Genomic DNA, 27,857 nt, shown 5'->3' with positions numbered 1-27,857 from the left:
CCGGTCTGGTGCCAGAACCAGATCTACTAGATCAGTACATCTCTGCCACAGTTAGGAGTCACTGATCTGGAAAGGTACGCTGGCTTCCTCATATACTTGCTACTAACTTTCCTGACTAGAACGGGTCTCCAAAACTGATAGTGTTGTGTTAAGAACAGATAGACTAACATATCAGAACTGACTTAAATACATCAGTTTTGGGCAAATTCGTGCACAGGTTTTCGCGTTGCTGACCCCTTCTGAACTCTGGATTGTTTAAGAATTCAGCCAGCCTTCTAGCCTAGCTGCGCTAGACAACCCACGGCAACGAATTTAATTCTCTGCCAGGGTGGGTCTAGTTACCCTCCATAAGGCTCGAGGCTGGATTCTCCTAAAACTGGCCGGACCAATCACCATGAAGTGTAGAGTCAGAAGGCGGGCGTAACGAAGTGACGACAGAGGCGTGACGATTCTGACAGAAAAAACCGGCGCACAATAAACAGTTATCTTTCGACTCGGCTTTGGCCACAGCCCTTAAAGATTTGAAGCTAAAATTCAACTTGAAAGATAAACAAAGGACGGCACTTAAGTGTTTCATTGAGAAGAAAGACGTATTTGGACTTATGCCGACGGGATATGGCAAATCCTTAATATACCAGTTGGCTCCGTGGCTCCGCTGGTTGGGAAGCTAATGGAACTTACCAACAATCCGCCGGTGCTCTCGGAACTACGTCAACCTATTCGTTGCGTTGATTGGTTGTTTACCTACCCAATTGCTGCAGAGGGATTTGATAGACAACCTTTTAGCCCGCCTCCCTCCCTGTCGAGCTTCCCTAGACCCTTGTGCCATCAGAAACATGGGTGTAGCATGGCTAGGCTACCAGCCTTCTTCTCTGCAGGGTAAAACCAACAACAGTCCGTCTTCATTTACATGATCATGATTTGATCCAGAGTTCACATTGAGAGGAGGGTTATTCACAGAGAAGGCTCCTGTCAGTGTTTGTGTGTGTGTGTGTTCTTGTAGTTGAAACATTGTGAGTACCATTTTCTGCATTTAACTATGAAAGTGAGGACATTTTTAAAAAGTGAGGACATTTTGGCTGGTCCTCACTTTGAAACAGCCATGTTTGAGGGTGAAGACTTGTTTTTAGAGAACAGGTATGAATTGAGGTTTGGTTAGAGTTAGGGTAAGGATTAAGTTTAGGCAATCAGTTGTGAAAGTTAAGGTTAGGGTAAGGCTCTAGGAAATGCATTATGCTTATGGATGTCCTCACTAAGATAGAAGTACAAACGTGTGTGTGTGTGTGTGTGTGTGTGTGTGTGTGTGTGTGTGTGTGTGTGTGTGTGTGTGTGTGTGTGTGTGTGTGTGTGTGTGTGAGAGAGAGAGAGAGAGAGAGAGACAGAGAGGCAGAGAGGAGAGAGAGTGAGAGAGAGTAGGGTGCTGTTCTACAATGGAATAGCATTTTAACTCATTTAATAATGTAAAAATAGAAAACCAAGTGTAAGAATATTTTACATTGTGTAACTGGGGCAGGAAAAATAAATACCCATACATTCTTAATAATTACCTCAGTAGTGAACACTGATTATATGATCATACTGTGATGATGTTTAACTTTTAACTTTTGAAAAATGCAATTTAAAGAGAGTGACTGATAATAGGATCTAATGTTCAGATGTTTTATGATTGTAAGCCGCTTTTAGAAAAAAAAATGGAGCAGAATATTGACTTTAACCATATTGGCTAGTCCTACTTGATGCATTGTGCCGTCTGTGGTGGTATTATTTACACTTTCCCAAACAGTAACTGGTTCATTGAGTACAAAAAGTACAGTCAGCACGACATGTGTAACATGGATGAATATTCTGAAATGCACTGAGTGTAGCTGTATTTCATCTGACAAAAAGGAAACAACCTTTTGTGCCAACTGAAATGTCAGCACCATTGCCTGCTACTGTCTCTGAGTTTCATCTTCTCTGCACAGCGTCCTTCATTTGAAATAATCACATCGTGCTGCCTAGCTGAGTAACATCAGCTGGAATTGGCCTGGTGGTGAGGCTGATGTTATTTTTTTGCAGCTTAATTCAATTGGTTGGATTGTGTCACTCTAATGTGATTGGCAAAACGGATGCCCTTGGACTATAAAAGGCAGCCAATAGAGGCATTAGAGAGTGGCTGAGTAAAAGGGGAAATTGTCCTCTAATGCTGTGTTGTCTGCTCTGCCTTTGTGTTTGTTGTTCATCATACTTGCTTTGGAATTTGGTAAGCATCTGTCAAAAAACCAGGCCTGTTTAGATCGTACAGTAAGTGAGTCTATTTATATTCTACAATAAAATGGATGTTGCTATGGTACCCTAGAGAATCGTGGTCATGGGAAACAGCTGAGGTCAAACCAACAGGAAGAGGAGAATAGGGGAACAAGTGCTTTTAAGGGTTAGAATATGGGTTCAGTTTTCTCCAAAGTGAACTGGTTCTACTGGGATATACTTTCCCTCAGTGTTCACTTCTTTTCAACCCACGATCGCTGACCCTTCTATCCTCTTCTCTGCTGTGAGCAGTATTGGAATGTATACAAGCATGTCTTTCCCTTGTAAATAAAAAGAAAAAATACCAACAGTGTAGAAAAGAGAATCCCAAGACAGATCATAAAAGCTTACTTGTTGGCCAGTTGTTGACATCCCTACTGAATTGCCCTTGACTTATGTCTTGCTTCTAACCTAGAAAAGGAAATCTGACCTCCCTAAAGAGCATGTGCCACATGCATATTTTTTTCATTTTTTCCTGCCAAGGAATATCTAACTCCCTTAAATTGCTTTCCCTCCAACGACTCCTCAAATTGAATCCAAGTGTTCAGTTGTTTGTCTGAAAAGACTCTGTTATCTTCCGAGGGTTTTCAACAAGCCATGTGGAGCCCCTTTGAAAAGTTTATGAGATAAACCGCTGACAATATCAGGGAAGGCCTCAACACTTTAAAATGGCGTGCAGCTGTTCAGTAGTCTGTGCTGCTCAGTTGTTACACGGATCATCTGGCTGAAAGATGCACAGAAAGTGTTTAATATCAAGAGGTAAAGACAGACAGGGTGTGGCCAACGCTGGTTTCATTGGCATCCTCATACTGCAAAGGTTCCTCAATGAATCTCAGTTGTTAAGGCTCTAAGACTTGATGGTAGATTTTTATAGTGATCATATGGAGGACACTGTTACTTAAATCCTTTCCCCTGTAATAAGTGAAAGTGAAGTGGGAAATTTGGAGCAGTTATGGCAGGTTCACACAGCAGGGGAAAATGTCTAAAATGTAAGTTGTATAGAAACTTCACAAAGAGCATTCACCAGTTTAAAAATTTAGAAAGAGAGAACAAAACACTTGGCATAGATGTGTTTGTGTTGTCACTCAACAAAGCTCTGAAATAGCTGTCCATATTAGACTATGTTTCTGCTACAGTACAGAATAACATTTGATACTTCAAAGCGAGAAAGCGCAGGTTCTGAACTGTTGGCAGAGTGCAACTTTACAAAAGCTTTGTTATGAGTTTTCAATTCGGATTGGCTCCAGATTCATCAACAGAACACATCAGCATAAGTCTGTCATGTATGACTAAAGTGTGTAAAGGGTTTGAGTGGGAATATGTGGTCATTTATGTTTTGAAGTGTGTAAAACATATGGTCCCAGAAATAGTCATTATTTATTACTCATTACCTGTGGAACCGCTAAGGGTAATTACCTTGTCACTTCTTACATTATAGGCTTTTTAGTTAAACCTTCAAAATTGACAGTTTCAGTCATTTTTATCTTTAAACATTACAGTAACTGCACTTCAGTGTGAGTGATTCGCAAAACACAAGCATGATGATGGCCGGTATTTTCAGCTTTTAGTGTAATAATAGAACAATTCAGAACACTTAGCATCATTTGCCATCATTTTATTTTACTTTGCTCATTTAGCCGGTACCATACAGATTATGTAATGTACAGTAAACACAACATTTAGCTAAAGTTGCTGTCATTTATCTGATTTGCCAAGACCATGGCTCATTTTGACGAAAACAGCAATGTCTATAGTAATTTGATTGCTAATTTTAATCATCACTGTAAGTATGGTGCAACAGTAGTTTGTTTCATTGTATATTATAGCTGCACTCCATCTGAATGAGTGCAGCTATAAAGGATAAATTGATGGATGAAGCAAGCAATAATAGATGAAGGTTCAGTATATCAGCATGTATATTTCCAACATCAGCACAATATGTGTCTATCATATCATGATGAAATAGCTAATAATGGCAACAGCTCTCCATGCATGCGTCTGGACAAGTGTGGATATGTATACATAATATATATGTGTCTTTGTGTGTGTGTCTAGGGCATAGTGTGATTCTGGGAAGACTCTGTAAAAAAAGTCAAATTGAAAGAAGCAATGTTGAATATTGTTTATCAGCACTTTGCAAAAATATGATTGGTCATTGCTATATTTTCTGTTTGCCAAAAACATTTCTGTCCTCTTTGTTTCTCAACTGATTTTTTAGTGAATTAACTATTGCTATATATATTAATATTGCAATGCAAAAGTACACATTCCATGCCAAAGGATTTTATGGCTGACTTTTAATCATAATATAATTTAGTGAAAGGTCTGAAAACCAATATAGTGTTTTTTTATGTTATAATGATGCATTGGCAATAAATAAAAATAGTTTTAAAAGTATCGTTCAAAACGGTTTGTGCTTTAGAGTAAAGATACAGCACTAAATCAGTGAGGCAGATAGATTTGCAGATGGATGTCTTTGTTATTTAGTACAAAGCATCATGTTAGAGAGTTAGAGAGCAGAGAATGCTCCTTTTGATGTGTGGTACCATACTGTATACAGTATGTACTGTGTCTAAGCTCATTGTGACACAGAGGTCATTTATCATCCTGAACGACCTCCATGCCTCAATTAGGTTAACCAGGAAATGGTGTTAGACACTGACAGGAGTCCATATACTGTATGAACGACTCCTGTCCTCTAATCTACATGATGACACGCACATAGATTAGATTGGTATGACTGATGGATCCTATAGTTGGATGTGTGTAAATGGATCCTGGAGAACGATGGGACGTGGTGGAGTCTGTCAACCTTTCGTGACATCACTGACATCATGGACATCCACGTGACATCACTTAATGTGATTGGGTGCTGTGTGGGTCTTACTGCACGTGCTAAGTCTCTGTCTCTTTGCCTGACAAGGATTTTGTTGTCTTTACCAATGACATGTCACCACACACAAACACACATATGACCCCCCCCCCACACACACACACACACACACAAACACATACATATAAACACACACACATGCATAAACCATAATGACAGCATAACCCCCCACATGCACGTGTGCAGTGCCACCCACATAACACAATACACAAAGGGCACAATGACACATGCAACACACAAACACTGATACTACCTGACAACAAGCAGATAATCATATGCAGTAGAGAGAGTCATTATTGTTTTTATCATTAGAAATTAGTTTTCTATTGATCCAGCTTATGATAATTTCTATATGTTTGTGATCTTCATCCTAGTTTCCATATATATCAGTTATATTCCTTGGACTTGTAGAATATGAGGCTATCTGCATTTCAGGAGAATATCAAAAAACTGTAAGGCAAATGATCTAATTTTGTTGCTCAACTGGCATTAACTTCTTTGTGTTGTGGCAGATGGTTTCCCTTTTCTAAACAAAACTGCAAAGTTGAATTTCTACAACATTGTTATTGAATGAAAAAGACCCGTACCAGTTGTAAAGTGTGGGTAGGCGATATAACAATATCTGTTTGGTAATGTTGTGTGTAATTAGTTTTTCTAACCTTTTCTGCATTTCAGATGTAGTATTTCAGTAATGCCTCACTCTATAATTGTAGAAGTAGCTATGTGACTAGCATTAAATTTACACATAATTTAATAGCCTATGTCTGTGTGGTGTGTGAAGTCACAGCCAAAATGTGAAAATATAGAACTGCAAACTAACTTGCACTTTAGACTTAAAAATAACAACCATTTATCTTTCCATAAATAGTACTTGCAGTCTGGTACTATAGTAGAGAGTAGCAGCTTTTATGCAGCCTTGAAAAGTACCGCATTGTATCTAGCACTGACTGAGCTGGCTTGTATATTCTCAGTGAAACCTCCCACAGCTAGTCTCTGATTGCATGTCCAGACCCCCTAAAAAGATGTGAACATGTATCATTCATGCTGTGCTGTACTTTCCAAAATCCACCTACTATTAAACTGGCACATTCCAGAGCCATTAGTTGTGAAAGGTCACTGAGCAGAGGAGAGATGAGTAATCTGAAATCTCGCGTGTCTTATTTTAATTTGATTGTGTATAATAACTGCATGCAACGCTGAATTTGAAATAAGTAATAAAGGTTTTATAATGTGTAGTCTTGGTATCAGTTTTAAACGTTTTCTCAATCCGAATTATTTAGTTTGTTCCTCTGGTCATCTAAATTCAACTTATGTTCTATTTCCTCACTCTGTTTCAGGTTCTTTTGGAGAGAAGCAAAGTGTGAAAGCAGCAGAGTGGTTGTGCATCTTCTTACATCGCTACGTGGTTGTATGTGTCACCATGAAACACCAGTCTATCTCCCGATGGCTGAGCCAGCTGGGACTGCCACAGTACTGCACAGCGCTGGAGCAGGAATATGATGGTGTAGAGGTAAAACAACGCACATGTACGGGCACAAATCAGATGTTTTCAGCTTCTCGGTTTGCAAAGGACTCTTGAAGGAGTTGTAGGATAAAGCACCTACAGGAGCAAATCTCAAAGCCTCTGAAGAAAATCTGGATGAGTAGAGTAAACAGATGCCATCTGTCTTCTCAAAACATCAAAATTTTGTGACAGTGAATTTAGGCTGTATAATTACTAATTAGAATATTAGTTTGAGTTTATGTCTGACTTCCAATAAGAATGCCAAAATTGGTTGTCATTGTCAAAAATAATCCTTGTGAGTATTTATTATTTATTATTATTTTGCTACTCTATTAACTTTTTAAAATGAAAATAGTTAATACGAACGTTTTCTGACCCTCTACTGTGTGGTTAAGGTTTGCATAATTGCATCTGTGGTTAAAATGTTTTCCCAAATGATCAGTGGAACCGTCTCCAACTGTTCGTCTTGTGACTCCTGAGTAACTAGTTGTTCATTCGTTATCCTGATCAATATCCTTTTGTCCACGCCATTCTGGATCTCAAAATAAGTTTGAGTTAGAATTTGCAGGACTTTGTCTCAGATTTTTTTCTAGAAATTGACTTTTGGTGAGTTGAATATTAGAACACCTGAAGAAAATTCATACACAGAAGACACCATTAACAGTGCCCGTCTATATGCATGTAAATTGTAGCATGAATAATACACTCAACAGAAATATAAACGCAAAACTTTTGTTTTTGCTCCCATTTTTTATGAGATGAACTCAAAGATCTAAAACTTTTTCCACATATGCAATATCACCATTTCTCTCAAATATTGTTCACAAATCTGTCTAAATCTGTGATAGTGAGCCCTTCTCCTTTGCTGAGATAATCCACCCCACCTCACAGGTGTGCCATATCAAGATGCTGATTAGACACCATGATTAGTGCACAGGTGTGCCTTAGACTGCCCACAATAAAAGGCCACTCTGAAAGGTGCAGTTTTATCACACAGCACAATGCCACAGATGTGGCAAGATGTGAGGGAGCGTGCATGCTGACAGCAGGAATGTCAACCAGAGCTGTTGCTCGTGTATTGAATGTTCATTTCTGTACCATAAGCCATCTTCAAAGGTGTATCAGAGAATTTGGCAGTACATGCAACCAGCCTCACAACCGCAGACCACGTGTAACCACACCAGCTCAGGACCTCCACATCCAGCATGTTCACCTCCAAGATGGTCTGAGACCAGCCACTCGGACAGCTGCTGAAACAATGGGTTTGCATAACCAAAGAATTTCTGCACAAACTGTCAGAAACCGTCTCAGGGATGCTCATCTGTGGGCAAATGACATTCGATGGCATCTGGCAGGTTGGAGAGGTGTTCTCTTCATGGATGAATCCCGGTTTACACTGTTCAGGGCAGATGGCAGACAGCATGTGTGGCGTCGTGTGGGTGAGCGGTTTTCTGATGTCAATGTTGTGGATGGAGTGGCCCATGGTGGCGGTGGGGTTATGGTATGGACAGGCGTCTTGTTATGGACGAAGAACACAGGTGCATTTTATTGATGGCATTTTGAATGCACAGAGATACTGTGACGAGATCCTGAGGCCCATTGTTGTGCCCAGGCATGAACGTCACCCGTTGGTTTCAACGCCGAGAAAATGAAGCCCGGATTTTGCTACTTCCTGGTCGCCATTTTGGATTTTTTGGAGCCAGTGATGTAAAAAGCGTCATCAAACAGGCTGGACCGGAGAGCAACTAGAGGCAGGACCAGTCTATGGGACTGTCAATCAAGTATAGCCACACCCCCTGGTTTTGCCAACTTTAACGATTTATTTAAAATTCAGTATTGATTTATTTTAAGATCAGCCACCTGATCTCTGGCCGGGAAACTAACGGGAAAAAAAATCCTGAGCTGTAGAAAATCAGTCTATCAAATTTTATTTTTTCCAAAAATGTATTGGGGTCAATGGACCAAAAGCTTTTTGGAGCCAACACTAGCGGACGGCGTGAAATTGCAAGTTTTTGACACTTCTGGGTGGGCTTCAATTTTGGAGCCAGATGCTACGTCCATCTAGCCTAGCCGCGCTAGACCCATGCTCTGAAGACGCAAAGGTCTAGGCACGCTCGACAGGGAGGGAGGCGGGCTAAAAGGTTGTCTATCAAATCACTCTGCAGCAATTGGGTAGGTATACAACCAATCAGCGCAACGAATAGGCTCCTAGAGCGCCGTAAATCAGAGGATGCGGTAGTTCGGTGAAGCCTTATTTATACAGTCAATGGGTGAAGCTCAAGTATATTACAGACATGTTAACAGAAAGATTATTCAGAGTCGGTGCTAATGGAGCTCAACGACTGTTGTCGTTTTTGTTGTCGACCCTGGCAGAGAATTAAATTCATTGCCATGGTTTGTCTAGCGTGGCTAGGCTAGTTGTTTCCGGTTGTTTCTGTCAGAATCGTCGCGCCTCTGTTGTCACTTAGTTACACCCGCCTTCTGACGCTACACTTCATGGTGATTCGTCCGACCAGTTTTAGGAGCATCCAACCTCGAGGCTTACCGAGGGTAACTAGACCCACCCTGGCAGAGAAATAAATTCGTTGCCGTGGGTTGTCTAGCGCGGCTAGGCTAACGTCCATCTTTATATACAGTCTATGGTTGTGCTATACATCCAAGAACATCACCTCATGTTGCAGCAGGATAATGCACGGCCCCATGTTGCAAGGATCTGTACACAATTCTTGGAAGCTGAAAACGTCCCAGTTCTTGCATGGCCAGCATACTCACCGGACATGTCACCCATTGAGCATGTTTGATAACGGCAGTAAGTTTTACCCACAAGTTTGGATGAGCTGGCCCTTAACTAGTCTGTCTAAGAGGCAATTTTTTCTCTTCTGGTAAAGTCAACTGGCAGAGTGGTTATTAAGAGTTTTTCCCACAGCAGTCTAATAAAGCAGCCTAATAAAACTTTATCACATGACTGTTTCACTGAATGGGCACTGATGTAGAGGCTGTTTTAACATCCAGCCATTAAGCAGCCTTATTCTGAATGTTACACAGCCATTGGCCAGGAAATGAGATTGATGAGCCAATAAGACATGAATTATTCCATTGCCTCTTGCTAATGTTTACCCAGAATGCATTGGTGTAATTAGTAAAGACATAATGAGGAAAGCTGTAGAAAAAGGTTACAGTGGCAGTAGGGAGATACTGAGAAAGCAAGGTGAGAGGCAAAGACAAGACAATGTTTTTCTAGTCTTGTTTAAGCATAGTGTAGATTTACTGTAAGTTCTTTCTCTCATATTTTAGCAGTTAAATATTTTTTAAGCTTAAATCTACATACAACTAGTTAATTATGTTGTAAACTGAATGTAATTCCTTCAGTTTGAAGGAAAATAAAAAGTTTTGGGCCCTTTGGAAAGCTAGAATCATCCCCTGTGTCCTTGTTCACCATCCTCCATTCATGAAGAACTCAGTGCAGCGTTGCTAACCTTCCCCTGGATATTATAACAACAATATGCGGTTCAGTACCTCTGAACCATTGAGGCTGCTTGTTAGCACATCACTCTCATTCCCAAACCAACTCAGCCGACAATATTCATCATCATCGTCGTCATCATTCATCAACACTGCCAACAACTACATGCACATAGTGTCCAAAGAACACCTTCTAAACCTTTAGGCTGCCATTAGGTCTAAATTACAAACTATTCCAATCTAGATAAAGCCACTACTTTGTGCTTTATCCTATATTATAGAGTAACCTTCCGCTATATGTTGCAGGATTATTCCCCAAACTACAATAAGTATCCAGTATTTAATTAGTGAAATTAATGTTTTCTTCTGCTGCCTAACTGTAGGCACAGTTATCCAAAAATAATCCATCATGATAGTGTGAACAGAGAATCATATTGAAGTGAGGTTTAAAACAATATTTAGCAGAGCTGTATATCCCAATTTCTGAATTTCTGATACATGCAAGATGTTCAGTGTCCAGAACTATCTCTGGGTTTCTGCTCTGCCCTTTCATTCAGTTGCACCTTTATTGGTACAACAACATGTACGCAGGCTAAACCAACATCCACAAGTGCTGTGTCAACTCTCCACAGGACTGGTATGAGAGTTCATATTGTTGTTCAGCGCGGCAGGATCTGGAAAAGAAAGAAAAAAGAAAACATGTCAACTTGCTGTTCGATGCAGAGGGTTGATGAGAAAGATGGTGGGGGGAAGATACCGGGATAGATTTGGCTTGTGATATACCAGCCTGTCTGTCTCTCTCAAACACACACAAGTGCATGCACACACACAGTCAAGGGTTGTGTGTTACTTATGTTAACATAAGCTGAACGTGAGTGGTGTCTTCTTTAAACTACTACCATGTTATTACTGAACTGTCCAGGCATGCTGACTGCAATTACCAGTTGTGTGCTTGTGTATGTCAGCGTGTCAGCATTTATTTTTGAACATTACATTGTGTCTTAGTTGACATATCTGTGTATGTGAGTGGGTGAATTTGAATGTGTGCACGTGTGCAGTTGGCTACTTCAGGATGCAGGTATGCATATGTGGTTGTGGTTGTGTGTGTAACTTCTAACTTGCTGATTGCGCACTCTGTGTGCCATTTTTCTGTGTGTGTGTGTGTGTGTGTGTGTGTGTGTGTGTGTGTGTGTGTGTGTGTTTATATTCATGGGTTTGCCCACTGTATGTGTGCGTAGTCTAAATAGAGCAGTGTTTGTGATGAACCAAGAGAATGGTCATATTGTTGAGAAATCAAAACAAAAAGGCTTTGGTTTGAGCTGGGAGCGTCCTGTGATGACACACTGTGTGTCATTTACATGTATGTGTTTTGGTCCAGTAACTGTACAAGGTTGAGTTTGGGTTCAAAGACTAGTTGCCTCTGTGTTTCAGGGGCTGTTTACGTTAATACTATAGTTGGGGTTGAAGTGAGGCAGGGTGTGTTTGTTCGTGTGTTCAGACAACAGTGTAATGACAGGAGCAGGATGAGGGGAGGAGACGGCACACTTTTGGAAGATAGGAGCTCACCAGTGGTCTCAGCATTTTTTCTTTTGCGCTGCTGGAGCCACCAATTTGTCCTGACAAACTACGTGTTTCCTAACTTCCGCCAAGAAAAACAGTGTCTTCCTGCAAGTCTATCTATCTCAGTTTTTGGACAATGGAATGTTATTCCATAATTTCTGAAGAATACAAACTCAAGATAGTTTTTTTTTACATTTTTAAATTCGCTGGCAAGGATCAGATTATACTCAAACACAGCTTCTTTGTCCAACATGTCGTTCAGTCATGTTGAGCTGTCAACCAAGAAGTGGATGGATCCCATAGCATCTCCAGTCATAACAGAGTACATGTGGAATGCACAGAACTCATACACATACTGCTAGAAATACTTCATGTTGATGTTGGTTGAGGATTCTGTGTAAAAACAGGCAGTGGAAGCACGTGCACAAGGTTGCACATTGCAATTTAGGAAAGCCGTGAAATGTGAGGAATGGAGGAAGAGAAGAATGAACATCTGTCAGGGAAGAGACATGACAGAGAAGGAGTAAAAGGAGAAAGATGAAATGGTGTTTTTGTCTCTGTCTCGCTGCCTGGGTTGTACACAACTTCCAGATCAAATTAATGATTCCAGAAATATTCTTGTCTCTGTTTAAAAGGGTCAATGTCAGTAAGATGACCACCTGATGCTGATCAAAATCAGTGTTGAGACTCAGTCGAGCTTGGTGTCCAGGTTCACTGTAGCCTGGATCGCAGGGGCAGCTCTACTTGTCTGATTTTTCTGGCATGACAACAACATGAAAGTCGATCTAAATAAAGAGTGGTATTTGTAATCATGGCATACTGCAGCTGTGAAAGCATAAAACTAAATAAAGCCTTTTTTATGAAGGGCAGATGACTATGAAGACTTTGTTTGTTCTGCAATGAAGTAAATAAATCTGTCTTAGGTATAAAAGTGTCAGGTTTATTCGTTCTAGAGGTTGGGTTTGTCACAAGCAGGTAATAACGGTCTAGTTCAGGTTTAGTGGTTATACTTAGATTAAGTTTTCAGCATGTTATCTAGAGCATGATCACTTCAGATCAATTTTGTTTTTTAATGTTTTCCAGGACCTGCTTCACATCTCAGAATATGACCTTTTGGAGCTTGGAGTCCACAATCACCTCCACCGTCTGCACCTTCTTACTTCTCTACGCCTCCTGCAGGAGCGGGAGAGGAGGAGAGGTACTCAGATACTCCCACACAGCCTCACGATTCATCAAACATTATCATCTCTGATCTTTTCCATCACGTTGTTGATTCTGGTTCTGTGTTTGATTGCCCAAGTTTCCTTCTCTGTTTTCCTCTTTCATTGTACCCAGAGAGGAGACAGAAAGACAGACAGATAGCATTAGTGTCATGTAAAGACATGCTTATGCCTGGGGGTCTGCTGGTGGGGAGTGGGTTGTCTGGCTGATTACAATGCTGTATCACACACACGCACACACACACACACACACACACACACACACACACACACACACACACACACACACACACACACACACACACACACACACACACACACACACACAAATGTGAACATTTCCAAAGCTGTCAGTAAATAGGCAGAAAAGTGCTGAGGCCTGTAGTCCTGCTGGGTTTAATCACTTCTAGAGGAGTGTGAGTGTGTATATGCCCGTGTGTGTGTGTGTGTGTGTGTGTGTGTGTGTGTGTGTGTGTGTGTGTGTGTGTGTGTGTGTGTGTGTTGGGGGGGGGGTTGTGAGAGACTGCTTTGTTTGCACAGTTTCCCATGCATTATACTGTGAAATCTACCTGTTGTCTTGGTGACTGAGTCTCACTTGACTCTAATTTATACTGAGTGATTAAATAATTGTAGTGAATCTTGTTGAGTGTGATCACACAGGATTAAAGGCAATTATATTCTAGAGACAAAGTCAAAACACGCAAAATGGCCAGTTTGAAATCAAAACAATGCATAACATTCACTGCATCACTTCAAAAAACCACAGTGTCTGTACTGACTGAACTTCTGAAAGGTTTTCAGAAGCCAGACTTTCTGAAGTTGTAAAAGGAAGCATGGACTATAAAGAGTCTCCTCTTATCTCATAGTTAGCCTGGCAATTTGCAAGCCCATCTGGCATGGAGCCTCTTTAAAAACAAAAACAGACCACAAGTTGCGGTGAGTATAAATAACTTTTCCCTTATAGCACCTTGGTTGACAGCAGTTGAGTTTTGTGCATATCCCATTTTATTGCAAGTTGTTTCCTCCTTTGGAGTGAAATTGTGAAAAATGGGTGATTAAAAAAATAGTGGAGGTCTCAGAAATAAGATGAGATACAATGGTAAAACAGAGGTCTAAAAATGGCTCACATAGACTTTCACATATACCTATGGCAAATAAAACGTCTCTATGCCCTCTTCCTCCCTCAAAATAAAACAAAAATAAACTACCAAATAATTTGATTATAGTGCTCATATCCTTAAAAACACATATACAATTTCAGTCAGTAAAGCCAAGATCATTATATTTAATTAAATCACCCATATATAAAGCCACAATATTTATCAAAGTCTGTTTTATAATTAAAGATATGAACAGAATGGGCTTCGAAGAAGACTTTAGTGATCCACTATGCATTACACGTTGGAGGTTAAGCTCAGTGTGCTAATGCCTTGCTTTGTTTGTGTCTACCATAATTATAATAAAATTGTAAAATTCATGTTTTAGCTGTGTAGAAAGCAGGAAATTAAAATTTAACCTGTTAATGGTGAAACAAAGGAGATCACAGAGTCATTGTGATTCATCCTCAGATAACCACGAATGCCTAAACTACAATTCACTGAACTTCATTAGATACTCATGGAGTCAGTTGAAGTGTTGGAGCAGAAAATAGTTGGACGACTGATATTGCTATCACAGAGCCACAGAATCACTACTTAATAAATTACTAAATAAAGACAACACCTTTTTTAACATCCCTACAGCAACACAAGTGTCTCATTTGATTAACAGAAAGATCATGGAACGAGATGTCCATGTCCCACCGACACGTTTTTATTGACAAGCAGTCAATGTTGTTGAGTAAAAAGTGAGCATGGAGCATCAAGTATGTAGACAAACAAGTGATGAGTACATTAGCTTTTCCCCTCTTTAAAACATGTATATTTCCACATTCCTGACATCACTGCGTGACTGCTCATGGAGTCCCAGCCTGCAGTTTGGAGACAGTTGCTGAGGTGAAGCAGCCTCCAGTTGAAATCACTCAGTCACCAACTACTGTGGTATTATCTGTCTGCCTGGCAGACTGCCATCCCTATCATTACCACAAAGTCCAGATTTGTTCAGCTAATGGTATCCTTCCCACACACACCAAACACACCTCAAAAAATGTCAAGTCAACATTTGACCCAGATTAGAGCATTCCAGTGAGAGCACCTTCAGAATAAAACACATGCAACCGCACACACTACATCCCGGGCACATATTAATTTGATGATATTACTTTTTGTTGGCACAGTGTGTGGTTACGTGGCTAGAATGTAAGTGTGTATGTGTGTGCCAGGTACTTTCCGTATTGGCAGGAATTACAATGCAGCAGAGAAATAGAGATGCTGCAATTAGATCAATTAAAGGGTGAATGCATCGTCAAAACCCACATATGAATGTTTGAGGCATTTTAGTTTTAAGTTACACTTAGTTACAGCTGTTGCAGCAGTTCGGAGACTCTTGTTCTGTTACAAAGATCAACTACAACCATACTGTGTTTTTGAAATTGTAAGTAGAAAGCAGTAATATTTTCTGATTAATAGCACATTTATTAGCATAGATAAGTTGTGAATATTACCACTATAGGCATACATGTATGGGCATAGATTAAAAAATGTAGTTTCATATTACTTCAGTATATTATTAGTGGATTTCTTCTTGCGCTGCCATTTACAACAGTAAGGTTAACGCTGTAGTCATGACAGCAGCAGGACTTTTGACTACAAGCTCCAATTTGGATCATGTGCTGGACATTTTCAAGGCAATACACTACAACACACTCATACCGAGCAGAATGGACGGTTTTATTTAATCACTTTTAAGTATCGAAAAGGTATGGATGATGCACAATAGTTCATACAAGTACAAAAGAGAGAAACAGCAGGTGATCATGCAGTTTGTTTTCCTGTTTGTGTCTCTGGTGGACACTGATGTTGCCATCGAAACAGAAAGTGGTCATTTGGGGGTTGGTTGGTTTGTGGACCAAAGATAGCACATTGACAATTACACACATTCGTAGCTGTCACCCTACTTGATCTACTACTGAGCTGTTGGTGGTTTTTGACTGTGTTTATTACTGCAGATGTTCTCTGAAGGAGAGCAGAAATTCACTACCATAGCTTATCTCCACCAATGCACTTAAAGGTCATTCAGATTCAAGGTTTCAGCCTGCTGGTGTTGTTTTTTGTTTTGTCTTCTAAGTGGTTTGCAGACGATAGAAATTTGAAAAAAAATGTTGCTTATTGAGTGATTTTGAGTCTTTTTTTTAAGTATATCTCATAATGAACACAATACCCAGTCTCATGTGTTTGGTCACTGGAACTGTAAACAGGAAAAGCACTCAGGGACCACAGCACTCCGCCAAGGCTGCTCATTTGTTGTATCATTTCCAACAGGTAAGTCCTGATAAGTCCACAGCGGTTGATTTGTACTAGGATCACAATCTTGTGATCGTCAGCAGGCAGCTGATGTAGTGTTAACTTGTTGTCATAGTTACAGTAAGGCCATACTGCTATCTTGCAATGATACAGAAATCTTAAACAAATCTGTGGATACAGATTATAAGCTGCATCGCTGCCAAAATATAATCACTTTGTCTTTCTGTCATTTCTGACCTTCTCTGAAAATTTCATCCAAATTTGTTAGTCCGTTTTTGAGTAATGTTGCTAACAGAGAGACAGACAAACGTATTAGGGCTAGACCTTACTATCTAAATATTTGAATATTCAGTCACGACGGTCGTATCCGAATATTTATTTTGAGATCCGTATATTGCTCCCCCACCACCTTGTTGGAGGATGTCGCACCATTGGTATGCGACCACTCAATTCGCCTGTCCCCACCGTTGGATGTTACGATACAAACCGATCTGAGTATTTGGATATTCGTCATTAATCGGGGCTGAATATCCGGACTCCAGAAATTGCTATTGGAGCCAGACTTAAAACTTACGCTGATCATCACTCCGCCGTGTTCCTTGGTAGAGGAAATATCTATTGTGTTTGGTGCCAGCCACTGAGGCCTGTCTGATCATATTCTTCACAAGCTGAGCTGTACTTTTTATAAGATATAAATGTCCAGATAACTAATGTTGCTTTGACATATTTTTATTTGTGTCCATTAGTGTCCACAAACTTAACTGAGTTTATCTCTGCTTGTGCATGCAGGATTTTTTCCCAAACCTTTTACATACTGGATAATTCATGTTGTTAGTAAACAAGGTGAACCAGGATAATCTCCCATGTCAAGGTGATAGACTCATAAACATGACCTAAAGTTAATACTAAGTGTACTATAAACATCTTGCTCCTTCTGTCTGTGTATGTCAGTAACACCAGCTGTGCTGTCAACATTCTGCTGTTATCTTTCACATGTCAAACCATCTGGGAATGTCTAGTTCCAAGAATTAGAATGATCCCAGATAGGAACTTAGAAAAAACTCTCTGATTGTAATAATTTACTTTCCAGGTTGCAGGTTTATTGTGCAACATATGCTAAGTCGATTTCTCTCAACAATTATTTCAAGTTTATGAGACATGTATTTGGTGTCACACAAGTACAAGGCACAACACAGATAGATCACTCAGAAGTGTTTTAGCAGTTGTTGGTCCAAAATATTATCCAAGCAATGCAAGTAAGTCAAATGATTATCCTCCAAATTTTTCTACCTTTTTTTTTTTTGTGACGACTCTGTTTACCAACCAGGCATTCACTGTCTCAGTTAAAGAGCTGGAAGCACTGTTTCTACAAGGTTTCTGATTCTGCAAGAGGTAATACGATGCCTGCATTTCCTGTGTGATCAGTCCTGTATCATGATAGTCTGCCTTAGTTGAAGTAGTTGGTTAGCTCAGCTGGTCAGTGTGTGGTGCTAATAATGCCAACATCATGGGTTCAAGACCTTCATGTTCTTTCTTCTCTTATCTCTTTTTTTTGTTCATCTGCATTTATTCTGATTGTCTCTCACTCAACAGAAGGGGTGTCTTCTCTTATCTCATTAGATAGCAGAAGGTTGTCAATGAAATTCACAAGTAATTTGACTTTGTCTGATTCCATCTCTTTGCTAAAGCAAACAGCCATGGTGACTCCTCTCCATGTGGCCCACTGGATAAGGCGTCTGACGTTGGATCAGAAGGTTGAGGGTTTGAGTCCCTTCATGGCTGGATTTGACAGAACTTCCAATGTCTGGGTTTCTTCTTTGCACTCATGAGTTACGCTGCTGACAACACAGGAGTTGGTCGTTCACTCCTCATTCAAAATGTGAAGAAGCATGACCAGATGTTTATTCTGGTAACCCAGACAACAACGATGAAATAAATCCAAAAAGCAACATTTAACACCCTTAAAAATTTAAATAGCGCGTCGGGCAAACGAGGCAGTAATTTCTGTTGAATTCCTTACTATCAAACCAACCTTTTGCAAAAGATTTTGTGGAACTTTCGAACAAATTTGGCCAAAACACTCTCAGAAGTCAGGCCGGTTAGCTCAGCTGGTCAGAGCGTGGTGCTAATAACGCCAAGGTCATGGGTTCAATACCCATACTGGCCAAAAAGCAACATTTAACACCCTTAAAAATTTAAATAGCGCGTCGGGCAAACGAGGCAGTAATTTCCGTTGATTTACTTACTAAAAAAACCAACCTTTTGCACGAGATTTTGTGGAACTTTCGAACAAATTTGGCCAAAAAACTCCCAGAAGTCAGGCCGGTTAGCTCAGCTGGTCAGAGCGTGGTGCTAATAACACCAAGGTCATGGGTTCAATCCTCATACTGGCCAAAAGGGTACATTTAAAACCCTTAAAAAAACTGAACACAAGCGCGTCGGGCAAATGAGGCAGCAAGTTCTGTTCAATTCCTTACCATCAAACCAAAATTTTGCACGGGATTTTGTGGAATTTTCGTACAAATTTGGCCAAAAAACGCTCAGCTGTTAGGCCGGTTAGCTCAGCTGGTCAGAGCGTGGTGCTAATAACGCCAAGGTCATGGGTTCAATCCCCATACTGTCCAAAAAGCAACATTTAACACCCTCAAAAATCTAAATAATAGCTCGTCGGGCAAACGAGGCAGTAACTTCTGCTGAATTCATTACTATCAAGCCAACCTTTTGCACGAGATTTTGTGGAACTTTCGAACAAATTTGGCCAAAAAACTTCCAGATGACAGGCTGGTTAGCTCAGCTGGTCAGAGCGTGGTGCTAATAACACCAAGGTCATGGGTACAATCCTCATACTGGCCAAAAGGGTGCATTTAAAACCCTTATAAAACTAAATACTAGCGCGTCAGGCAAATGAGGCAGCAAGTTCTGTTCAATTCCTTGCCATCAAACCAACATTTTGCACGAGATTTTGTGGAATTTTCGTACAAATTTGGCCAAAAAACAGTCAGATGTTAGGCCGATTAGCTCAGCTGGTCCGAGCGTGGTGCTAATAACGACAAGGTCATGGGTTCAATCCCCATACTGGCCAAAAAGCAACATTTAACAACCCTCAAAAATTTAAATAGCTCGTCGGGCAAACGAGGCAGTAATTTCCGTTGATTTCCTTACTATCAAACCAACCTTTTGCACGAGATTTTGTGGAACTTTCGAACAAATTTGGCCAAAAAACTTCCAGATGTCAGGCCGGTTAGCTCAGCTGGTCAGAGCGTGGTGCTAATAACACCAAGGTCATGGGTACAATCCTCATACTGGCCAAAAGGGTACTTTTAAAACTCTTAAACTAAATATTAGCGCATCGGGCAAATGAGGCAGCAAGTTCTGTTCAATTCCTTACCATCAAACCAACATTTTGCACGAGATTTTGTGGAATTTTCGTACAAATTTGGCCAAAAAACACTCAGATGCTAGGCCGGTTAGCTCAGCTGGTCAGAGCGTGGTGCTAATAACGACAAGGTCATGGGTTCAATCCCCATACTGGCCAAAAAGCAACATTTAACACCCTTAAAAATTTAAATAGCGCGTCGGGCAAACGAGGCAGTAATTTCCGTTGATTTCCTTACTATCAAACCAACCTTTTGCACGAGATTTTGTGGAACTTTCGAACAAATTTGGCCAAAAAACTCTCAGAAGTCAGGCCGGTTAGCTCAGCTGGTCAGAGCGTGGTGCTAATAACACCAAGGTCATGGGTTCCATCCTCATACTGGCCAAAAGGGTACATTTAAAACCCTCAAAAAAACTGAATATTAGCACATCGGGCAAATGAGGCAGTAATGTCCGTTGAATTCCTTACTGTCAAACAAACCTTTTGCACGAGATTTTGTGGAACTTTTGAACAAATTTTGCCAAAAAACTGTCAGATGTCAGGCTGGTTAGCTCAGCTGGTCAGAGCGTGGTGCTAATAACGCCAAGGTCATGGGTTCAATCCCCATACTGGCCAAAAAGCAAGATTCAACACCCTTAAAAATTTAACTTGCGCTTCGGGCAAACGAGGCAGTAATTTCTGTTGAATTCCTTACCATCAAACCAACCTTCTGCACAAGATTTCGTGGAACTTTCGAACAAATTTGGCCAAAAAACTCCCAAAAGTCAGGCTGGTTATCTCAGCTTGTCAGCATGGTGCTAATGTTGCCAAGGTCATGGGTTCAATCCCCATACTGGCCAAGAGGATATATTTAAAACCCTTAAAAAACTAAATATTAGCACGTTGGGCAAATGAGGCATTAAGTTCTGTTCAATTCCTTACCATCAAACCAAAGTTTTGCACGAGATTTTGTGGAATTTTCGTACAAATTTGGTCAAAAAACATTCAGACGTTAGGCCGGTTAGCTCAGCTGGTCAGAGCGTAGTGCTAATAACGCCAAGGTCATGGGTTCAATCCCCATACTGGCCAAGAGAATATATTTAAAACCCTTAAAAAACTAAATATTAGCATGTTGGGCAAATGAGGCATTAAGTTCTGTTCAATTCCTTACCATCAAACCAGCATTTTGCACGAGATTTTGTGGAATTTTCGAACAAATTTGGCCAAAAAACACTCAGATGTTAGGCAGGTTAGCTCAGCTGGTCAGAGCGTGGTGCTAATAACGCCAAGGTCATGGGTTCAATCCCCATACTGGCCAAAAGGATATATTTAAAACCTTTAAAAAACTGATCATTTGTGCGTCGGGCAAATGAGGCAGCAAGTTCTGTTCAATTCCTTACCATCAAACCAGCATTTTGCACGAGATTTTGTGGAATTTTCGAACAAATTTGGCCAAAAAACACTCAGATGTTAGGCAGGTTAGCTCAGCTGGTCAGAGCGTGGTGCTAATAACGCCAAGGTCATGGGTTCAATCCCCATACTGGCCAAAAGGATATATTTAAAACCTTTAAAAAACTGATCATTTGTGCGTCGGGCAAATGAGGCAGCAAGTTCTGTTCAATTCCTTACCATCAAACCAAAGTTTTGCACGAGATTTTGTGGAATTTTCGTACAAATTTGGTCAAAAAACATTCAGATGTTAGGCCGGTTAGCTCAGCTGGTCAGAGCGTAGTGCTAATAACGCCAAGGTCATGGGTTGAATCACCATACTGGCCAAAAAGCAAGATTCAACACCCTTAAAAATTTAACTTGCGCTTCGGGCAAACGAGGCAATAATTTCTGTTGAATTCCTTACTATCAAAGCAACCTTTTGCATGAGATTTTGTGGAACTTTCGAACAAATTTGGCCAAAAAACTCTCAGAACTCAGGCCGGTTAGCTCAGCTGGTTAGAGCGTGGTGCTAATAACGCCAAGGTCATGGGTTGAATCACCATACTGGCCAAAAGGATATATTTAAAACCCTTAAAAAACTGAATATTCGGGCAAATGAGGCAGTAATTTCCGTTGAACTCCTTACTGTCAAACCAACCTTTTGCACGAGATTTTGTGGAGCTTTCGAGCAAATTTGGCCAAAAAACTCCCAGAAGTCAGGCTGGTTAGCTCAACTGGTCAGAGCATGGTGCTAATAATGCCAAGGTCATGGGTTCAATCCCCTACTGGCTGAAGTGTGACATTTAACACCCTTAAAAATTTAAATAGCGCATCGGGCAAACGAGGCAGTAATTTCTGTTGAATTCCTTACTATCAAACCGACCTTTTGCACAAGATTTTGTGGAACTTTCGAACAAATTTGGCCAAAAAACTCCCAGAAGTCAGGCTGGTTATCTCAACTCGTCAGCATGGTGCTAATATTGCCAAGGTCATGGGTTCAATCCCCATACTGGCCAAGAGGATATATTTAAAACCCTTAAAAAACTAAATATTCGCACGTTGGGCAAATGAGGCATTAAGTTCTGTTCAATTCCTTACCATCAAACCAACATTTTGCACGAGATTTTGTGGAATTTTCGTACAAATGTGGCTAAAAATCTCCCAGAAATCTGGCCGGTTAGCTCAGCTGGTAAGAGTGTGGTGCTAATTACGCCAAGGTCATGGTTCAATCCCCATATTGGCCAAAAAGCATCGTTTAACACCCTTAAAAATCCAAATATTAGCAAGCAAGGCAGTAATTTCTGTTGAATTCCTTACTATCAAACCAACCTTTTGCACCAGATTTTGTGAAATTTTCGAAGAAATTTGGACAAAAGAAACTGTCAAAAGTCAGGCTGGTTAGCTCAGCTGGTCAGAGCATGGTGCTTATAATGGCAAGGTCATGGGTTCAATCATAGACAAAGCTGACTTGCAGCTTGATGTCTCTCTCTGCACCCATGACTCTTGTCTCAGTTTCTTCTGACCTCCTCATTACATTGACATAGAACTCACCACAGAGTGGCCCCATTAGCAGACCAGTTTAACATTAGCTTTACTTGCTTCCTCTAATAATTTGGCTATTCCTATGTGTGAACACTACACTGAATAAAATAATGGCAGTCAGTTTGGAACTAACCACATATTTTTTTCAAATTTCTTTTCTGATATTGAATCCAGACAATCTCCCCTATGCAATAATCAAATCAAATCAAATCAAACTTTATTTATAGAGCACTTTTTCATACAATAAAATGCAGCACAAAGTGCTATACATGTTATACAATAAGGAAAATATATCTCTACTGCCAGCATTTAATGGAGATACATAACAATTTCAATATACATTTTTTTTCTTAACATAAAGACTGTTATAAAATCTGAAAGTACTATTATTTTTACATTTTAAACGATGATTTATCTGGAACAAATCAAGAGGTAGCATGTTGGGCTATCCCTTTCATTGACGACGATAAAAGCTTTAAAGTAAAGGCAATGGAACTACTCATCACATAGCTTTGGATTCAGTAACTAAACTAAAAAACTTGCTCATAACAGTTAAAAATAATAGGGTGACAATTAGCAAAATAAAAATGATGAACAAGTGATTCATTTTAATTTTTTTATTTGGTAGTACTTTGATTAAAGTACTTTTGGCTAAACCTTTTCTATGGTTAAGTAATAATTAGAGTTTGTCTGCTGATTGGAAACAAGACGCTTCCATGTCACTGTCACACATTTTATATGTGAAATCCACATCATGTTACTTCAGCCTTTGCTTTCTGAGACAAGTTATTCGTACAGCCTGCCGAATAAACATAACAATTTGTTTTTTTAAGCATTTGAACAAATGGCCATTGTTGTACTTTGTCTGGTGACAATGATCTCACACAAGCAGGAAAATATGATTTCAGTAATCTTTGGCATTATACTTTGTAAATACATTATGTAAACATTTGATCTTGTACATAGTTCCTTACAAAGAAAAAGTCATTGAATTGCTCATGAAAACTACCCCAGAAATATATTTCTGTCTCGTCAATACACCAGGGTATGCATCGGTGAAAGGAGCATGTCTATAACAGAAGGTTGTTGCTAGAGGTACGGACCCGTACCCGTAGCCTGTGGACTACGGATACGGCACTTGCCATTTGCCAATCAGATACGCGAGATCTAGTCACGTGACTCCCGGTAGACGCTAGCTGTACGGACCCGTAGCATCGGTACGACAGGTACGGACCCTAAACCTGACCCTAACACTAACCCTAACCTTAACCTTTGCTTACCTTTCAACAGTTTGCAGTGGTTAGCAGCTTCTTGACTCGCGAGACTCGCGTACGGGTCCGTATCTGTCTGGCAAATGGAAAGTGCCGTACCCGTAGCCTGTGGGCTACAGATACGGACCCGTATCCGTAGACACTACCATAACAGAAATCTTGAGTCATGCACTGAAATATAAATAACCAAGAGCAACAAAGAAGAATTGTGTGGATCAACAGTTAATGCTTCATATGTTTAGTCAATGTTTCGACTCAGAAATAGACACATTTCATTTTACCCAAACACACAGATTTTTAGACAAATAATTTCTTTTATTGCAAGAATGAGGAATGGCCTAAACATCAAAATGCTTATTCTTCACACTTTTCTGATCAGAAACACACATGTGGAAACACAAGCACGTGATTCAAAAGAAAAAAGGGAGTGGAGGAGGAGAGCAGAGGGGAGGGAAGAGGGAGACAAGGAGTGAATGGAATGAGGGGGAGAGAAACGGGAGAAAGGAGGAGAGGATGAAATCAGGACGAGAAAGTTCTTGGCACAGATGATATCTTCCTTGTGAAATATAGGAATGCTCCAAAACATGGAAAGGCACCGAAACAGGGTGAAAAGATGTTGCAGCACCAACTGTAATAAACTACTTATATGTAAATATAATTATGTGCAGGTGACAGCTCTGGTAAATAGGGAGGCCAGACCCATCTATTTAATTGTTTGAGAAGCACAGGTGCCCTGAGGTGTATTGGTGGTCAGTGTTTGAAAATAAGTGACTCAGCAAGGCTTTGTGCCAACATGCTATGAGGCCTGAGTGCCAGTATGCTAAAGTAGGGCTTGGCCCATTCACTCACATTAACAAAATGCAAGAGATAGCTGTCAGAGTGCTGCAATCTCCAAACACATTTTACATATATGGGTAAGTGGTCTGTAGACTTTTGCAAAGTTCAAGATAAAGCCTTGATCTTATAGATTTCTTATCGTATGCAGTACATACAATATCTATACACTGCTTAATCCTCATTAAGGTCATGTGGGGCTGGAGTCTATCCTACAGTAGCTACTTAGTGTGAAGGCAGGGGACAGCCTGGACAGGCAACCAGTCTACCACAGGGATACACATAGAGACAAACAATCACACTCATCTTCATACCTACAGACAATTTAGAGTTAACAAGTAATTATCCACATGTTTTTGGACTGTGGGAGAAAGCCGGAGAACCTGGAGAAAACCCACGCATTTACAGAGAGAGCATGCAAACTCTATGCAGAAAGACCCTGGGAATCTTCCTCGAGCTGCAAGGTGAAAATGCTAAGCAGCAAGCCACTGTGCAGCCGTATGCAGTGCAATTAATAATATAATAGCAATGCAGCTGGATTTCAGGAAGTCAATAGAAGTTGGGAAGATTTACATCCACAACTGTTATATGAATGTAACAGTTGATGGTGTTCTCCAGTCCAGGACTATTAACATGAAAAAAACATTGAAAAGTTGATGGGAATATGAGAGCTTGCTTGTTTACTTACTGGTCAGCATTAGTCTGGAACCTTTGTCCGCTAGTCTGTTAAGACTTACAAGCTCAGTGTATGCCATGATTCACTCAGTTATTCTGTTGCCACACACATTTTTTGTTTTGATTGATAAACCAACTTCTTCACCTCTGAGAAGCTGCAGCTGGAAGACATTTTTGGGATATTTGGACTTTCCACATTTTTTATGTGTCATACAGACCCACAATCTAAAGTGCAGAGCCACTTGACACAGATCATTTAAAGTGTGAAGATGTGCCTCTGTGCTTGTTTTCTTTTACAATCAACTTGACGAGAGCTTTCATCACACGGCTCATGTAAGTCATCCTGATGGATTATAGTCCTGCTCTACCCCCATTTAACACCCCTTCAACGCCACCTCATGCTCCCATATTTTGGGAAAACTGAGGTGATTCAGGAGATGATTACAGATTACACTCCTGACTCACCATACAGCTTCCTGGAAATACCACCTTCACACACCTAAAGATGCCAAGAATTTGACATGTCTCTGTGGGATACTAGGAGTGACATGTACTAAGACAAAAACATGAAATTCAGCTACAGCTGGATGTTTTTACTTCCAAACAATCCTCTCAATGGGGGTACAGGAGCAACTTCTGAGCCTGGCTTTGTCATTTCAGCCTGCTTTCTCTTATAACAGTGCTGGATTTTTTTAAATGTAAAGTGACTAGTCTTACTGACTGTTTGTGGACCTGTTTTTTTATACTATATGGTATATGCAGAAAAAAACTAATTTAGTTTCAAATTTTTTTCATACGACGTGTGCTTCATGATAGTTACCGACCTGCACTGATTCTTAGTTCTAATATAGTTCCTTGACTAACTAATCAGCATTTCCCAAAGAAACACAGATAAAAAACAAACATAATTTTTGTGCCAGTATTTTGTTTTCTTCACATTTAAGGTTACATACCTGACTCATCACTTGACCTCTTGCGGGGGTCTTGATAGGATATAAATCAGTGGTCTACAGTAATGAAATAAAAATAACACCGTGGGTCTCCTTTTCATAGTTTTGTTTATCACTATTGAGGGTTATGATGACAGTTTACTCACCAAGTTTATTTGCTGTTTTCCATGACAGTCTAACAGGATGAGTCAAAGGTGGATCGTAAACAGATTTATTGTGGAATCTTATTTTCTAGACCACTTTCTTGGAAATGAAACCAAAAGTAGGTTCACTGACTGTTCGTCACCTCCTTTGTATAAACATGCACAACTGCTGCATGTATGGCAGGTGAAAAGTAAAACAGAAAGCATACGATAACTGTTTAATATTATTTCTTTATGTATTGTACATGACCTGCTGGACTCTTTTCTACTGTGTTGCCAAATTTGCCAAAAACTAGATTCATGACAGTTTTGAAGAAGCATTATCTATAACTACAATTAACAGTAAAAAAAAAAAAGTTTACTAAAAATAACTAAATCCTCCTGCACAGTGAGTTGCTTCATTGTTAGCAGTTTACACCAAAAAAAAACTGAGTAAATAGCTCTAGATCAGAAGACCTGCATGTAGCAGAAACCGTGTGTGTGTGATGACTGTGTCCAATGTGGGCCATCTGATCAGCTTGGCTTTCACAGCGGCAGGATGGGCTCGTTGTATTGTCTGAAAGGAAACAAACACACACACATAAACATGCACGCACATGCACGTGTCTGGGTGTTATCAACTCTAGACAATACAAAGGAACAGAAGGACAAAGACAGGAGAGAGTGTTGTCCTAAGGGGCCAGCCAGCACGCACATACACACACATACAACAAACACGCACACAACACGAGTGCATACCTGATGTCATGACACTAGTAGAGCTCTATTTCGTGTTTCATCTCCTTCATGGATGAAATTTCTCGCCAGTGTTCTTTCTGTATATTTGAAAGCCTTGTTAGAAGAACACTCCAGCGACATTTTAAACTCTGACGATGAGCTGATTTGTGCTTCAGCCAACAGTAAGTCAAGCAGTTAAACTCCGTTAGTCTTGAGAGGACCTCAAGTTCCTTAAACATGTCACAACAATGCCGAGATCGCATTTTTTTCATCCTCTCTCCTCTTTGCAAATAGCAACATTGGGTCACATCTAAATCTTCTTGAAGCACCAAACCAGTTGGTGGTGTTGGTGTAAGAGGTGCCTAACAAAAAGACTTGGAGCATGAAATATGAGGCCGTGCAGGGAACACATAGGAGAGGAGATGAGAGGAGGGGAGGAGGAGGAGAAGAGGGCAGAGGGGAGTTTTGTTCAGTGCTGGAGGCTGGAGTTGGGAGGAGGGGGGGCAAGAGGCAACTCTACTAAAAAAGAAAGAAAGAAAACTCCTCCCAAACACAGAAGAGCAAGAGGAGGGGCTGGGTGCTTGCAAATCACTCCCCAGTGAGAGAAAGAGGA

The 27,857-nt window shown here is 40.3% G+C and overlaps 1 protein-coding gene and 8 non-coding genes across 9 annotated transcripts in view; all 9 read left to right on the top strand.

Moving 5' to 3' along the window:
- Positions 1-6,584: 6,584 nt before the first annotated feature.
- The window catches only part of bcar3 (BCAR3 adaptor protein, NSP family member), a 71,664-nt gene continuing 50,391 nt past the window's right edge, over positions 6,585-27,857 (top strand). The window contains exons 1-2 of the mRNA XM_051947444.1: positions 6,585-6,689; positions 12,789-12,903. Coding sequence (XP_051803404.1) covers positions 6,600-6,689; positions 12,789-12,903 — 205 coding nt within the window. The 5' untranslated portion in view covers positions 6,585-6,599. The remainder of the gene's footprint in view (positions 6,690-12,788; positions 12,904-27,857) is intronic.
- Positions 18,420-18,493, top strand: trnai-aau (transfer RNA isoleucine (anticodon AAU)). Its single transcript has one exon. It is a non-coding gene; the product is annotated as a tRNA-Ile (tRNA).
- Positions 18,647-18,720, top strand: trnai-aau (transfer RNA isoleucine (anticodon AAU)). The gene has a single exon. It is a non-coding gene; the product is annotated as a tRNA-Ile (tRNA).
- On the top strand, positions 18,877-18,950 carry trnai-aau (transfer RNA isoleucine (anticodon AAU)). Its single transcript has one exon. It is a non-coding gene; the product is annotated as a tRNA-Ile (tRNA).
- On the top strand, positions 19,788-19,861 carry trnai-aau (transfer RNA isoleucine (anticodon AAU)). The gene has a single exon. It is a non-coding gene; the product is annotated as a tRNA-Ile (tRNA).
- trnai-aau (transfer RNA isoleucine (anticodon AAU)) lies at positions 20,244-20,317 on the top strand. Its single transcript has one exon. It is a non-coding gene; the product is annotated as a tRNA-Ile (tRNA).
- trnai-aau (transfer RNA isoleucine (anticodon AAU)) lies at positions 20,697-20,770 on the top strand. Its single transcript has one exon. It is a non-coding gene; the product is annotated as a tRNA-Ile (tRNA).
- On the top strand, positions 20,926-20,999 carry trnai-aau (transfer RNA isoleucine (anticodon AAU)). The gene has a single exon. It is a non-coding gene; the product is annotated as a tRNA-Ile (tRNA).
- Positions 21,155-21,228, top strand: trnai-aau (transfer RNA isoleucine (anticodon AAU)). Its single transcript has one exon. It is a non-coding gene; the product is annotated as a tRNA-Ile (tRNA).

The sequence above is a fragment of the Acanthochromis polyacanthus genome, chromosome 4, assembly GCF_021347895.1.
Source record: "Acanthochromis polyacanthus isolate Apoly-LR-REF ecotype Palm Island chromosome 4, KAUST_Apoly_ChrSc, whole genome shotgun sequence".
Lineage (NCBI taxonomy): Eukaryota > Metazoa > Chordata > Actinopteri > Pomacentridae > Acanthochromis > Acanthochromis polyacanthus.
Note: the sequence above shows the minus strand (reverse complement) of the source record. Positions and strands in the feature narration are given on the sequence as shown.